At 45.9% G+C, this 14,048-nt stretch overlaps 1 protein-coding gene and 1 long non-coding RNA gene across 5 annotated transcripts; one reads left to right on the top strand and one right to left on the bottom strand.

The window, feature by feature from the left end:
• Positions 1-2,592: 2,592 nt before the first annotated feature.
• Positions 2,593-6,201, bottom strand: LOC123395123 (beta-galactosidase 1-like). The gene is made up of 11 exons (XM_045090062.1): positions 6,037-6,201; positions 5,666-5,941; positions 5,487-5,579; positions 5,206-5,358; positions 5,003-5,091; positions 4,733-4,838; positions 4,523-4,610; positions 4,272-4,393; positions 3,812-4,170; positions 3,632-3,720; positions 2,593-3,536 (listed from the first exon to the last, which is right to left on the bottom strand). The coding sequence occupies exons 1-11, from the start codon at positions 6,199-6,201 to the stop codon at positions 2,593-2,595; spliced, it is 2,484 nt and encodes an 827-aa protein (XP_044945997.1).
• Positions 6,202-9,045: 2,844 nt separating this feature from the next.
• On the top strand, positions 9,046-13,842 carry LOC123435192. Of its 4 annotated transcripts, none has more exons than XR_006626657.1 (4): positions 9,046-10,537; positions 10,630-10,740; positions 12,808-12,918; positions 13,433-13,842. It is a non-coding gene; the product is annotated as an uncharacterized LOC123435192 (long non-coding RNA). The 4 variants fall into 4 exon arrangements; XR_006626606.1 differs by having other exon boundaries at positions 10,627-10,740; XR_006626502.1 differs by having other exon boundaries at positions 9,046-10,740.
• Positions 13,843-14,048: the final 206 nt, after the last annotated feature.

Below are 14,048 nucleotides of genomic sequence, written 5' to 3'. Positions count from 1 at the left end.
ATAGCGATCGCAGGGTTTTTCAAGAAAACTGTCGACGGGACAGCCTTGCCCCTCTATCAAGACCGGATTATCTTTGTCTAGTTGGAACCATCCCTCGCATGAGCCTTCATATTGTATGGTGACGCTGCATGCAACAAGATCCTAACACGCATGGTTTTCTATCCTGGTCGACCTGTACAATACTGTATGGTACACGCACAAAACAAAAATGTAGCTTTGAAAAGGTACACTCACGATGCTCACAAACATAATTTATAAATACTCACATAAATTTCTATTGTTTTCATATTTCAATCAATGTCAAAGACATTTCGGACATGTCCAAATGTTTTAAATGTCAAAGCCATACTCTTTCGTAAATATTCACACAAAATTGTTGGGCAATTGCGGGTGGCTTCCATCGTAAAATTCCTAAAATATCTCATCAATCACAAACCATGTGTTCCACCGTGACCATCTACACCTGCAGGAGGCGTGCTTCGAGCTCCCTCTCGGTCCGCCTTCGAAAACCCAATGTATCACCAAAATCAAGGTAAAGTATTTTGGTAGATTTTTCCCGCTAAATAGGCCCTTAGGATTGTCGCAAATCAAGAATACCATTTAAAATGAAGGAAAACTTAGCCGCCTTTGTACGCCCCTAGTAGCCACCCAGCGCCAGCAGTGAGCCTGCACATTGCCAGAAATACATAGGAATCACCATGGATTTCCACCGGCCAACTGCAGAGATCCATGTGGACGCACGTTATAGGGCTGCTGCACTTGCACGTTGAGAGCGGCATGTCGCCGGTTAACCTACATCCCAGTTGTAACTCGATCGCCAGTATTGTTGCCAACTCTGTGTCAGAAAAATATGAGGGTGTTACGTGAAGAATAACACATGCATAGGAGGCATATACCATACTCAACACAAGAGCCCATGCAAGATCACATGCATAAGAGATAGTAAGAACGATACATGGAATTCGTTCAGGTAGCAACAGTTTAGTACCTTGCACCGCAGATGTGGGATCTAAAATTCTAGATGCTCCTGGTCTGGTATGACTCTGAAGTATATAGAACTTACAAGTATAGAATAATAGTACATTTTTTAAGGCAAACTCACGAACTTGTTACTGCGTCAGTGTTTACAGGGGCGAACAGAAGATCTTCAACATGGCCTAACCAAGTATTACGACCAACTCCCAGAGTAAGTGAATGTTACAGCGTCATGTGTAACTGCTCCGTACTGCACCACACTGCCGGTTTAGCCCCCCCCCCCCCCCCCCCCCCCCCGAGTGTAACTCTTATTGTCAACTATGTATGAGAAGAATATGAGGGTGTTACGTGCTGATGAATGACACAAGAGGCCTGCGTTATCGCATGCATAAGAATGATATTGTAGATGGTCCATAGGCATATAGTACCATAATTAACACAAGAGCCCTGCATTATCACATGCATCAGAATGATACGGTACATGGAATTCGTCCAGGTGTAGCAAAAGTTTAGTACATGTAGCTAGCATCGCAGATGTGGGATCTAAAATTCTATATGCTCCTGGTCCGGACTTTAATTGAATAACATTTGTGATAGTTACAGAACCTTATTGTTTCAAACTATGTGATGAGTACATATGAAACTTGGAAAATCACCGCAACAAATTCTTCATGTGCCTGTGTCTCCGACGGAAAATCTTCCCCATAACAAAACGAGCTGCCACAATCACCCCAACAAATTCTAGATTGAACCTTGATCCATCAAAAATCACATGAACTGAACCATGCATTTGTTCTAGGCTAATTAGCCCCCTAACACATATCCTGCAGAATAATTAACCTGTTCCTCACGGTAGCTAACACTTAGAGCACTAACAATCGCATGTGAAGACCACATTTGATCATCAATTTAAAATGTTTTCCCCGAAATGTCATATAACTTATTTAAAGAACTTTACCACATAAGTGATACGTTATTTACATAATGTTTGTGATGGTTATAGTAGAACACTTGCTCGCACACTTGAGAGGGCCACTGTGCGAGTTAATCAGAAAATATATGTAATAGAATGAAATAATACTTTTTTGTTAAGCAATGGAAAATCGTATTATTTAGATTTACAAGAAGTTTAAACAAACCTTTTTATTATCAACAGAATGAGACATGAGAAAGAACATTAAAAATAAATAAGTGTATTTGTTTGTGCCAAATGAATGGAACATTATGTAGAAAAAGTTAATTTTTTTAAACTATACGTGGATGCTGTTAAATATTTAATTTAATTAAAGGTGCAAAATTTATTTTCCCACGTTGTTACTTGTGATTCAAATAAGCAAACCCATATGTATATAAGAAATAGAAATTACCAACGCATATGTATTGTCTGCCTGTTTCTTCAACCGAAAATCTTCACCCTATAGCAAACTGATCGAGGAGGCGAAAAATTCTTGGTTTAACCTCGATGATCTCCATCGAAAATCACATGAAGCGAACCATGTAATTGTTCTGGGCTAATTACTTAGCCCCCTAACACATATGCCTAGCTCCTGATTGACGTTAGCTAACACTAAGCCTAAACGACACTAACTATAATTTATTCCTTGGTTCATGTGGGGATCAGCAGGTTGCCTGCACGGTGAGCACGCCGGAGTCACACCCGGACCCGGCGCGGAAGTCCTCCGTGTGCCGCACCGTGCACGACTCCTTGCCGACGCACGCTGCCGTGAACGCCGCCAGCGCCGCCTTGGACTCGCAGCCGCCCTGGTACGCGCCGCACTTGCCGCGCGTGACGCCGAGGCTGGCCACGTCCACGCTGGAGATGGTCCTGCCATGGCTGCACGCCAGCGCCACCTCGTCGCCGACCTCGGCGGCCTCCGCGCACGCCGCCCCGACAGCGACGGTGTGGAAGCTCACCCTCGTCGGGTCGCCGCCGGCCTCCTCGAACAGCACCATCGTGTTGGGCTCGCCGGCCTTGAGGAACGACCGTGGCACATGGTAGAACCTCTGGGACGGCTCGTTGCAGCCAGTGAGGCACTTCTGCCCGTCGCCATCCGCCATGAATGTGCCGCGGTAGTCGCACCGCCGGCAGCCGTCCATGTCCGCGGCGACGTATGACGGCCAGTAGCGGCCCAGGTTGTTGCCGTTGACCCACACCACGCCCTTGCCGAGCCCCAGCAGGTCCGCCACCACGGGCTCCTCACCGGTGGGGGCCTCAAAGGTCGCCTTGTACCAGGTGAAGGGGCGGTGCACCGGGATGGTGCCGCCTCTCCATTGGCTGCGGTCCTTGGCCTTGTCGAGGTGGGTCTCCCTGTACTCGCCGGCGAGGCCGGCCTTGTAGGACCAGGAGCTGTTGGAGAGGTCGTAGGCGGTGGTGTTGGTGACGGTGTCGACGAGCTTCACCGGCCCTCCCACGATGCCGGCGGGCATCATCTCGAACAGAGCACCATAGTTCTTGAGCCCGATGGTGGCGCTGAGGAGGGAGATGTAGTTCTTGCCAGAGTGGAGCTTCACCGGTGTCTCCATTTGGAAGACGAATCCGCCATTAGGAGCGTAGTGCCTCCCTGCATGCCAATTAATCAAATCAATTAACATTAGCTTGATCAAGTTCATTAATCCATCAGTGTGCAAACCACTCAGAGTATATTGGGACGCTCACCAACAAGCTTGCCATTGACGAAAGCGTAGAGCTCATGGCCAGTCGTGTTCACGTGCAACTTGTAGTTCGATTCCCCCTTGTGCTCCAAGCTGCACATTTTGATCATCACCAGAGATTAATTTATATTTCAATCTTATGCAACAGTGTAGTTCTGTATTAAGCATCAAGATGTTTGATTACCTTGTCCTGTACCATAGGTAGTCGCTCTGGTCGCCCGACGTCGCGATCTGCTCGAGCAGCTCGTTCTTCCTGAAGTTACCCTTCTCGTCCGTCATGAAAGGATGGAGGTTCTCGGGCATCCACGACCAAGCAAGGCCATCCGTCACGGTTTCCACCCCCGGCCTCTTCACCATCACCGACGTCTGTGTCTTGATCTTGGCGCTGTTGTACGCGACGGTCTTGCAGTCCGGCAGGATGCTCACGGACCATGCGGGCACGACATGGGTTGCGCCGTCGTCGAGGGTCACATTGACCTCCTTGTCGTCGAACTTGTTGCTGATGAAGCAGGCAGAGGAGTTGTCCAGCGTGTACTTGGTAACCTAGTGTAGATATTGATGAACCAAATGGATCAATTTTGTTGTGAACACCATTAAAAACAGTGCTAGGATTTTTGTATTGTATGTGAATGCATGTTAGTTACCATGACGTTGGTGTTGCCCATGGTGGTGTCCTTGTAGTCCCCATGGAGTAGGATCTTCTCCATGGACTTGAGGACATTGTGGAGGTCCTTGAGGTGCCCGTATTTTGGCTGCCTGATGTTACCTGAAAACAAAAACATAAAAGGATAATGAATATGATTTGCATATTGACACTAATTATTAATTTACAAGATGCAAATAAGCTTGGGACGAATATATGAATTGAAGGAACAACAAGAGATGGTTCACGTACCGTACTCATCGAGAGGGGCATCGTAGTCATAGCTGGTTGTGATGTATGGGCCACCCGACGTGCGGCCAAAGTTGGTGCCACCATGGTACTGATCACATATAAATTGACGATCAACATGTCAAATGATGTAAAATTCAGTTCATGCCAGCCTGCTAGAGGATGGAAATTAATGTAGAAGAGAAAAGTATAGATTAGTTATAAATCAATCACCATGTAGTAGTTCTGGAGCGATCCTCGCATCTGGAAGAACATGGCAACAGAGAAGGCGATGTCTTCGGCGGACCGGTGGAAATCAGGCTTGTCCCAGGCTTTGAACCTAATTATATATCGTGGATAAAATGTAAGAGCAATCTGAACTTCATTCAACATATAGTAGAACGTGCTAACCAATTTCGCGCATATGCATGTAGGTTCCATAAGAAAAAAAGAAGGAAAATTAATATATAAAGGTTGATCCAGGTATATATATATGTAGGGTACCAGCCAGTCCAGTTCTCAGTCCAGATCTTGGGGATGTCGGTCCTCTTGGGGAACCAGTCGTGGCAGTAGAAGCCGTTGCAGGTGTTGATCTAGTAATTAAGAAGACTTAGCATTGAGTTTTTTTTGTTTTACACTTGGGAAGAAAGAAGAATAATAATTGGTAGAGACAAAAATAGGAAAGATGAAAATGTGCATGCGCTGACCACGTTGGGTGGGACGTCTTGGTCCTGCTGGCACATGATCCACGGCACGCCTACGTTCTGCTTGTTGGCCATGGCGGCGCACCAGTGGATGTACTCAGACGCCGACTCGTCGTTGTTGAGCTTGTCCATGACGTTCCCGTACTCGTTCTCGATCTATATATGTAAATTGTTCACATATATATATGTTATATTCACTGATCCACTCTTTTGTCGACGACAAGTAGCTAGGAATGCAAGCTAGATAAGTTTCACATAATTAATATTAGTTAGTTACTACGTACCTGAGAGAGGATGATGGGGCCTCCCTGTCCGGCGAACATCTTGGCCTCCTTGAGCTTGTCGACGATGAGGGTCGTGAAGGTCTCCATCTCTTGCTGCAAGCATCAATAACTTGGTCGTATTTTGACCTCCAAGGAAAACCATTATATTGTTGGGAAGGATCTGCTAGCAGTGTGGGTACCTCGAAGGGGTTGTTGTGCATGCGGAACTGCATGCCGGAGATGTCGCGCAGCCATGCCGGCAGGCCGCCGTAGTTCCACTCGCCGCAGATGTAGGGGCCGATGCGGAGGATGGCGTACATGCCGGCGTCCTGGACCTCCTTGAAGAAGCGCACGATGTCGTAGCTGCCCTCGAAGTTGTACTGCCGGCGGCGAGGCTCGTGGCCGTTCCAGAAGACGTACGTCTCGATGGCGTCCAGCCCACCCTCCTTGGCCTTCCTGATCAGATCCGGCCACATCTGCAGGCAAGCAACGATCGAGACTTACAATTCATTCATGGAAACTAAGACGAGACGATGGTGTATTCATCTGCTGCTCCGTGTGCAATGCATACCTCTGGCGTGCTCCTGGGGTAGTGGATGGAGCCGGAGATGAGGAGGCGGCGCTCGCCATCGATGACCATCGACCGGCCGTCGTACCCGACCTCAGTGCCGCTGGCGACGGCCGCGGCCGCCGCGAGGAGGAGGAGCGCAAGTGGTTGCCACGACACGCGCTCCATGGCGAGAAGCTGCTAGCTAGGGAGAAGAAAGGATGCACGCACGCACCGCCGGCCGTGTGTATTTATTGGGGAAAGAAAGATATATTGGCGTGGATTAGTAGGATAAGCAAAGAGCCACGCACGCACTCATGCGTGCAGCTAACAAACTGCGTTAGAGCCATGGATTAGTAGGATAAGCACGCGTGTGTATATGGAAGTGCATATTCACATGGACTCTTGTTTTAAATCAGATGGTCTATTCGTTTTATCTATTCTTTGATTAGGAAGGGAGAGAGTCGCGATGAGAGAGCACATGCATCTGTGAAAGTATGATTTGATCGAACTGTCTCTTTCATTGATGATCCATGAGGATTAAATACACAGGGAATTAACCGTCGCCACGAACGGATGCGTCCGCTCGTGGGGGTCGTGAAAAAACCGTCGCGTCGGTTGGCTAGCAACCCGCACGAAGCGGTTCTGTACAAGGGAGGATTATTCCCTAATTATTATAATTAGTTTAAAATAAATCCTAACACCCCCTAATCCTCGCTTGTCCTTGAGACCCATCATCTTTGAAATGTTCTCCTCCAAAACCCTGTGGAAAAAATTGAGAAGAAAACATACAATATGCCATGAAAAACTCCTTCTAAAACCCAGTGGGAAAATAAAGAGAAAATGACATATATCGTCCATGCTTGCATTGATATTGCCTCATTAAAAACCTTTCGTGAGAAACCATGTGGAAAAACTCCCTGTGGTAGAAATTCTGTAAGAAAGGTACAAGGACACGGAAGCTTCCTGTGGTAGGCCATTCAACCTAAAGCATTGTTTGAAATTGCATCAACATAGCCAAAAGTGAAAGTTGATTGAGAAATAATCCCAACCGAAGAGCTTCTTGCAAGCCTATGATCACTCCTAGCTTGCGTGCCCTACAAATACATCCACAAATGTGTTGATTAATTCATAATTCCTTTAATTTTGTATTGATAAGTTTCGAAAAAAATCAATTTCGTGAATTAGACTACGTACTCTGCCCATCGAAAGGCGTTGTCCAAGGCTTGGAGAGAGCCTCCAACGTATGGAGTCGGAGGGTTATCTCCAGTGGCAATCCACCATCCCACCGGGATCCTTACTGCATTGAGCCCGTTTACCGCCATGAAGCATGGAATCAACAAAGTTGAACTAAGCACATGCTCTATAAAACCCAGATTGAGGGAGTACTACCTATGTTACTCCCACTATGGGTAGTATCAAGGAGAGGTACTTCCTCCTTCTTGGTGTATAGGTCATCTTAGGTTGTGCATCGCGGCCAAGACGAAGAGAAAAAAAAGAAAAAAAAATGTTAATTTTTCTAATTAATACCATTGCATGCAATGAATTGATCGCTGCTGTTGTGGACACTGTGCCTTTTATAGGGACAAAATAATAGCAACAAAAGGAGAGGTAGACATGAAGAAAAAACTTATACCAACAAAGTTGATGGTCAAATTTATAGGGACTAGTCGGGTGTCCACCATCAGACGAGGGAGGAACACGGGACGAGGTAGACATGAAGAAAAAACTTATACCAACAAAGTTGAACGTCTTCTTAGTTTCGTAGTCCCTTCGTTTGGAATGGATGTATCTAGGTTTATTTTAGTTGTAGATACATTTATTTTTATTACTTTTACGACAAGTAATTCCAGACGAAGGGAGTATATTTGTATTGAACATGTTTATTAGGTTTTACATTTAGATTTATATATAATAGGTGAAGGAAGTTTAGGCTAGAATCGTTAAACGGGATATACAGAGAGCAATGAGCATGATCCACGTGACGTGAAGTGTATGTCGTTGGATTCGAAAAAATGAATGGACCAAATGGAAGGAGGGGATCGATCCATGAGAGCTCAACGCTGACCAATCAGAAGCATTCGTCGATGACGAAAACCTTCTATGGCTCGCGCGCTCTTGTTGGTCCGCGCCAGAAGGAAAATTCGTTTCGAACCGGCGCGTACAGGCCCGCCAAGACCACATGAAATTTTTCATGGTTTTGAACTATTGCAGCGGGCAGGCCCATCGGTGCCAATTAAAAATGATTTTTAAGATAACCAAACACCAACCAGTAGAGACGATAGGCCCTCCTTCCCGATTCCCAACCAACCCCGCCCCCAACCCCAACCCCAACCCCATCTCATCCCCATCCCCATCCCATCCCCATCCCCATCCAGCCGCCAATGACCACCTCCCTCTCCGACAACCGGCGAGCTCCCCACTCCCAGACTCGTCGGCGACCTTCCGGCCTCCGCCTTCTACGCCACCCTTCTCTCCCTACACCCCAGATCGAATCCAGCAGCTCAGGACGAAACCCTAGCTCGATGCCATGGCCACACCAGCAGCAGTCCCTCCCTCCCTAGCCCGCGGCCATGGCGACCTAGCAGGCAAGAGGAACCTGAACCCTATCACCAGCCATGGCGAGCGTGGAAGGCACCATGGGAGAGGAGGCATGTGCTGCTGCTCAAGACCCTAAACCAGAAAGGAAGTAATAAGCTGCTCCGACCCATCTCATCCTCTCAGATTTCCTCAGATTTGGTACAAGAAAATGATCCAGCTCATTAGAGTAGTATTTTTCTGCGACGTTGCCTATTTTGTTGTTGAACTGGCCCTATTATTCTGTCAAATGAGTCTTTTTGTTTTTCCTTCTTTGAAATGAAGCATATTGCTTTCGAGTGCTAGACATCACGGAGCTGTTCTATTCTTTTGAATGACTTGTAAGAAGGAGCCAACCATTTGCCAGCTCTATTATAGTTGTTCAAAACGAAAAAAAAACAGGTTCTTGCCTACCTGAAAGATCTTTACAAAAAAATGATTTGTTATTCGCATGATCTCATCTGGTTTGGCGCCTCCCTACAATCTCACTAGAGTACGACTACTATTTTTCTCTGAAGTTGCCTATTTTGTGTATAGTGCTAGACATTATGAGCTGCTCTATTCTATTTTGTGTACATCTAGTTTGCCTCTATCAGTATTCTTTTTAAGAAGGCCGCGCATGTCTCTCCAAAATCTTCAACTTTCGGTCTCGTAATATTTCTGTAGGCTCTTCCTCACCTCACCTTTTCTCTCTCCCTGATCGAGCACCTTCGCCATGGGAGAGGAAGGTTGTTTCATCCGCCTGCTGTACTGCTGCTCTAGGGGACATGCACCTGCTTGTTGTGCTGCTGCTCTGTACGCCATGGACATCCCTCCTCTGGTTCTCCTCGCTCGTCAAGGTAGTAAGCTGCTCTAACCCATCTTCCCCTCTCAAATTCGGTACAAGAAAATGATTTTTGTAACTGGACATCAAAAGCAGAACCGGTGTGTGTTGTTGGTCAAGCAAGAAGAAAGAAAAAAGGCATCCGTTGCCTGCAAAACAAATCTGTGTGTGTGCTGCTCTCCTCCTCCTCTGTTTTTGCTTGTGTCAATTTGCTCCAACAGCTTGCGCGCGTGTGTGCATCCATTGGGAGAGAGAGAGGCTCTTGCCAACACCTCTACAATCTCACCGGAGTTCTATTTTTCTGTGATGTTGCCTATTTTGTTGTTGAAATTGACCGTATCCCTGTGTCAAATGGATATTTTTTCCTCCATTGAAATGAAGCATATTGCTTTTGAGTGCTCACATTGACATTACTGTGGAATAAAATGTTCATTATATGCTCTTCTGTTGAATAACGTGTAAAACAGGTCCAGCCATTTGCCAAGTCTATTATATTTGTTCTAAAAGAAAAGAAAAAAAAAACAGGTTCTTGCCTATCTATAGTATATGTGTTTTCAAAAAAGCTGTATCTTTTTCTTCGAGAGAGATGCACTTCTGTATCAACATTCTTTTTAAAAAGTGACACATGTCTATCCAAAATTTTGAACTTCATGGCCTCGTATAATTTCTTGAGTTGGTGAAAGTAATTGCCGGATACTGAGAGTAACCACAACAGATAAATATGTCATCAAACCACCATGTTCTACCCCATTTTGGAGGAACAAGATTAAAGTCATACCAGCAGAATTAACTACATGAAAGGTCCATCCTTTTCAGGAAAAACCCACCGTGCAGCCCTACGAGCAAGTTCATGAGCAGAAGGATTGAGCTCAATCAATAAATTTGAATACTGGCTAGGCACACATCCACACGGAAACCAGTACTAGATCGAACAGTATTGACCATGGGTTCAGGTTGACAATGGTCATAAACCTCTCATCACTTTGGTATGTTGATTGACCTCTTTTTTGCACTGCATGTGCAGGTGCTAAACATTGGTACGTGTTGGTGGGGCTCGACAAGCTCACCCAGGGAGGGCACCCCCAAGCTGAACTCCATGGAGCCCCGCTCCAGCGTCTAGGACAGGTCTTTGTTACTGGATCCATTACTAGGACATGATTTCTTCTTTTCCTTCTCCATTTGAGATCAACATTCGTTATGTCCTTCTTGTGCAGCAGCAGCAGGATTCCATCGGTACACGAGATGACAAGGGGTTCATCGAGGTGTGTGGTGGTAGGCTCTTTCGTTGGACCCGCTGCCTGTTCGGCATCGGCTCCATAACAGTCATGGTTAGCTCCTCTCCTTCCCCTGCTCCCCTCTGGTTGCGCTCGGGTAGAACAAATACCTGCTTCATTTATATGATAGATGATAATATATGGAACATGTACGTATGGCTTCTTCAGTCTGAATTCGTGTATTTGACTCCTGCTTATATGTAAGAGCATCTATAGCAGACCTCGTATAAAGCCGATCCGCAAAAGTCGTTTGCAGTTCGCGGAAAAACCCTTTTGTGGACCGGCGTGTGCGGCAAAATATCCTTTTATGAGGGTCCATTTTACGGGGTCTGCTGGGCCGCCGCCCACGCTGGCCTGCGAAATCTATTATTTCCATTGCATTTTCAGGCATGAAAACACATTTAGTTGCTTCTTTATTTTCTTCAAAGGCATTGGATACATCATAATTCACCAAATTATTGCTAAAACAGCAAGACCAAAAAAAACAAGAACCACAATTAGACATTTTAGAAGATATCCAACTTCCATAACTGCTCCCACTAGTTGGATCAACATCTTCTCCATGCATTCATTGTTGATCCAGGGGTTCTTCATCTTGCATTCTTCATTCTTCGGCTTTGATTCTAAACAATTAGACGTTGATTCACCTCTAATATCTATTCTAATTGCACATGCAGCTGCATCGTTAGGTTCAATTATACTAAGGAGTGCACGAACATCTATTAAGTTTCTTTCTATCAATAGATCGATGTATTTTTCTTTCCAATACCAAAATTAGCATCTACCTTCCTACACAGATGAACACCTCAATAAGCTACCATAATTTAACCAAATAAGTTGACAAAGCAGAAGAGGAAGAAGGGCATACCCCGTCGTTTCTGCATTTGAAGAATACCCATCCGAGGTGCTGCCGTGTGTTGGATGTGAGCCGCAACACTGTTTCTAGGCAGTCATCGCACTCTATGAGTGGCATCGGCAAGCCGAGCCCAAGCGATGGCCGGAAGAGTCCTTGCCGGCAAACCGACGCCAGCAACTAGAGGATGGAACCAGTACCTGCATGCGGCGCTCGCGCTTTGCCGAGGCTGTGCGGGGTGCTCCCGACCAATCCATGGCTTTGGTGCAGCCAACGGTGGCTGGAAAAGCCAATCTGGTGGTCGCGACAAAACAACCACCGATTTGTAGCTTTCCGGTAAGCCGAGGCACGAGGGCGTGGTGGAGGCCGATCTTGGGACTGCGGCGGCCCACCGTCATGATCCGGACGGCTGGTACGGCCGGAATCGAAGGCGGCACCCGGCGGCGGTAGGTGGGGGAAAAGCGCGGGTGAAATGTCCCACCAACTAACCGCTTAGATATATACAGGGCACCGACGGGGTGGGCGGAAGAACCTGCATTTTCGCGGGTTAGGGTGGGCATTTTGTCGCGCCCCGCAAAAAAAAATTACGGGCCGGACGCGGTAGTGGGGTCTGGTCTAGCAGCATTTTCCGCCTTGACCTGTATTTTGGCGGTTATTTTGCGGGTTCGGCCCTTTTAGGGGGTCTGCTAGAGATACTCTAATAGTACTATGGTGACCATAGGTTGCCATGAGCCCATGACATGGTCATCTATCAAGACCTAAAATATTTGAGAGGTCAACCTGGAAGACTGAATTTGTGCATGTAGCAGCACTCTCCAGTCTCGCGAGCATCAAGTTAATTTTGCAAGTACGATTCCTCGTGCAATTCTGGCTAGACTTGGATCACCTGAAACGAAAAATTACTTGAAGAAATAAATAACGGTCTGCATACATCCGAGTAATCAACTAGTTAATTGTTTGTCGGGTCAACATGTGAGAAATAATTCCAAGGCATGTGGAGGACTTTGTTTCCATTTTTCAGTTAGCCGCATGGTTGATCTGGTTCATTTGCAGTAGTACACATACAAGTTGTCAAAACTAGCGCCTTTCCTGCTCCACTGCCAGTGATAGCAGCAGTAGTCTCACTTTAGATTGTTGGACGTGTGACACTAGCTGTACCCATGCTTGTGACGTTCAATACTTTAAATTTCAGTATCGGCCATTTCCTATTTTCGGATTGTTATCATAATACTTTGACATGGAAATAATGTTTTTTTTTCAATTTACAGAACCAACTAGCCTGTCCTTCCATTTGTGGTATTGATGGCCATGGACCACGGTTCTAGTAGTCGGCAAAGCACGTATCTACTAACTGCTCCTATCCAGGATGCGTGCAAAAGGTGTCACATCATCGCGTTCCTATTCTCATCCCCCCGGCAAAACATCATTGTACACAATGTTGATGCAACAATTGCAACTTGCAAGCTCTATACTAGTTTCAATGGAACCTGGGACTAGCATAGGCCCTGGGACTAGCCGGGGTCCAAACATATATTTTATATTCAAATACAGTTGGAGTGAATCATCATGTCTGTGTTGCTGGGTTAGTGTAGAATATAGCCCATTCTTTCTAAATTAGAGACTTGGTGGCTGGAGTAGGCACTATGTAAACTGGGCATCCTATCATTATTCGGATTCAGGAAAAACAGTATAGCTCAACATGTGAATATATGTCCAGTTCTTTTTGGTTTTCATGTAAATGGTGATAATTTGGAATATATCAAACCATAGCCTGTCCTTACACGATTACACACTTCCCATGTCCATTAGCCTGCTCATGTTTGTTACTACTTCCTAATATATATACATGTTGGTCTTTGTCAGTGTCATGAATTAAATTGTTACATTGTCAAGGTTCCCCTGGAGGTTGGGGCACACCGTGGATGGCTTAAACCCGCCCTTCTTCAGTTACATTCTAGATTGTGGTGCTGATCTCAGTCAGGAAAAGGAAGAGAACATTATTGTTCTTCATCTGTCCGTGAAGAAAGGTACTAGCAACTGCTACTACAACCTAGTACAAGAACTTCCTTTTATCACACTTGCTGCTGCTTTTTACTAGAATTGTCACATATGAGTTGCCATTTGTTATTTTCGTTTTGTTTTGGGGGCCTGCTATATTATAAATACCAAGTTATACCTGAGTTTTTGTCAAAGTATTACTTGAAAGTACAAATGAATTTTGAATGAGTGGAAAACTTAGTAGTAGGCTCATTTTATTAGTTTTCTTCAGTACGATCATGCCTTGTTTTCGTATCATTTTGTTTATGTTGGCTCATTTTGTTTCCACCCCCGGCCTCTTCACCATCACCGACGTCTGTGTCTTGATCTTGGCGCTGTTGTACGCGACGGTCTTGCAGTCCGGCAGGATGCTCACGGACCATGCGGGCACGACATGGGTTGCGCCGTCGTCGAGGGTCACATTGACCTCCTTGTCGTCGAACTTGTTGCTGATGAAGCAGGCAGAGGAGTT

This window comes from Hordeum vulgare, chromosome 1H, assembly GCF_904849725.1.
Source record: "Hordeum vulgare subsp. vulgare chromosome 1H, MorexV3_pseudomolecules_assembly, whole genome shotgun sequence".
NCBI classification, from domain to species: Eukaryota; Viridiplantae; Streptophyta; class Magnoliopsida; order Poales; family Poaceae; genus Hordeum; species Hordeum vulgare.
This window is presented reverse-complemented; position numbering and strand designations above follow the sequence as displayed.

Coding starts and splice junctions, on each gene's coding strand:
- LOC123395123 (XM_045090062.1), bottom strand. CDS start 6,201: ATGGAGCGCGTGTCGTGGCAACCACTTGCGCTCCTCCTCCTCGCGGCG. Junction 4,611..4,732: donor CGCTCCAGAACTACTACATG/GTGATTGATTTA, acceptor ATATGTGATCAG/TACCATGGTGGCACCAACTT. Junction 4,394..4,522: donor TGCCCCTCTCGATGAGTACG/GTACGTGAACCA, acceptor TTTTGTTTTCAG/GTAACATCAGGCAGCCAAAA.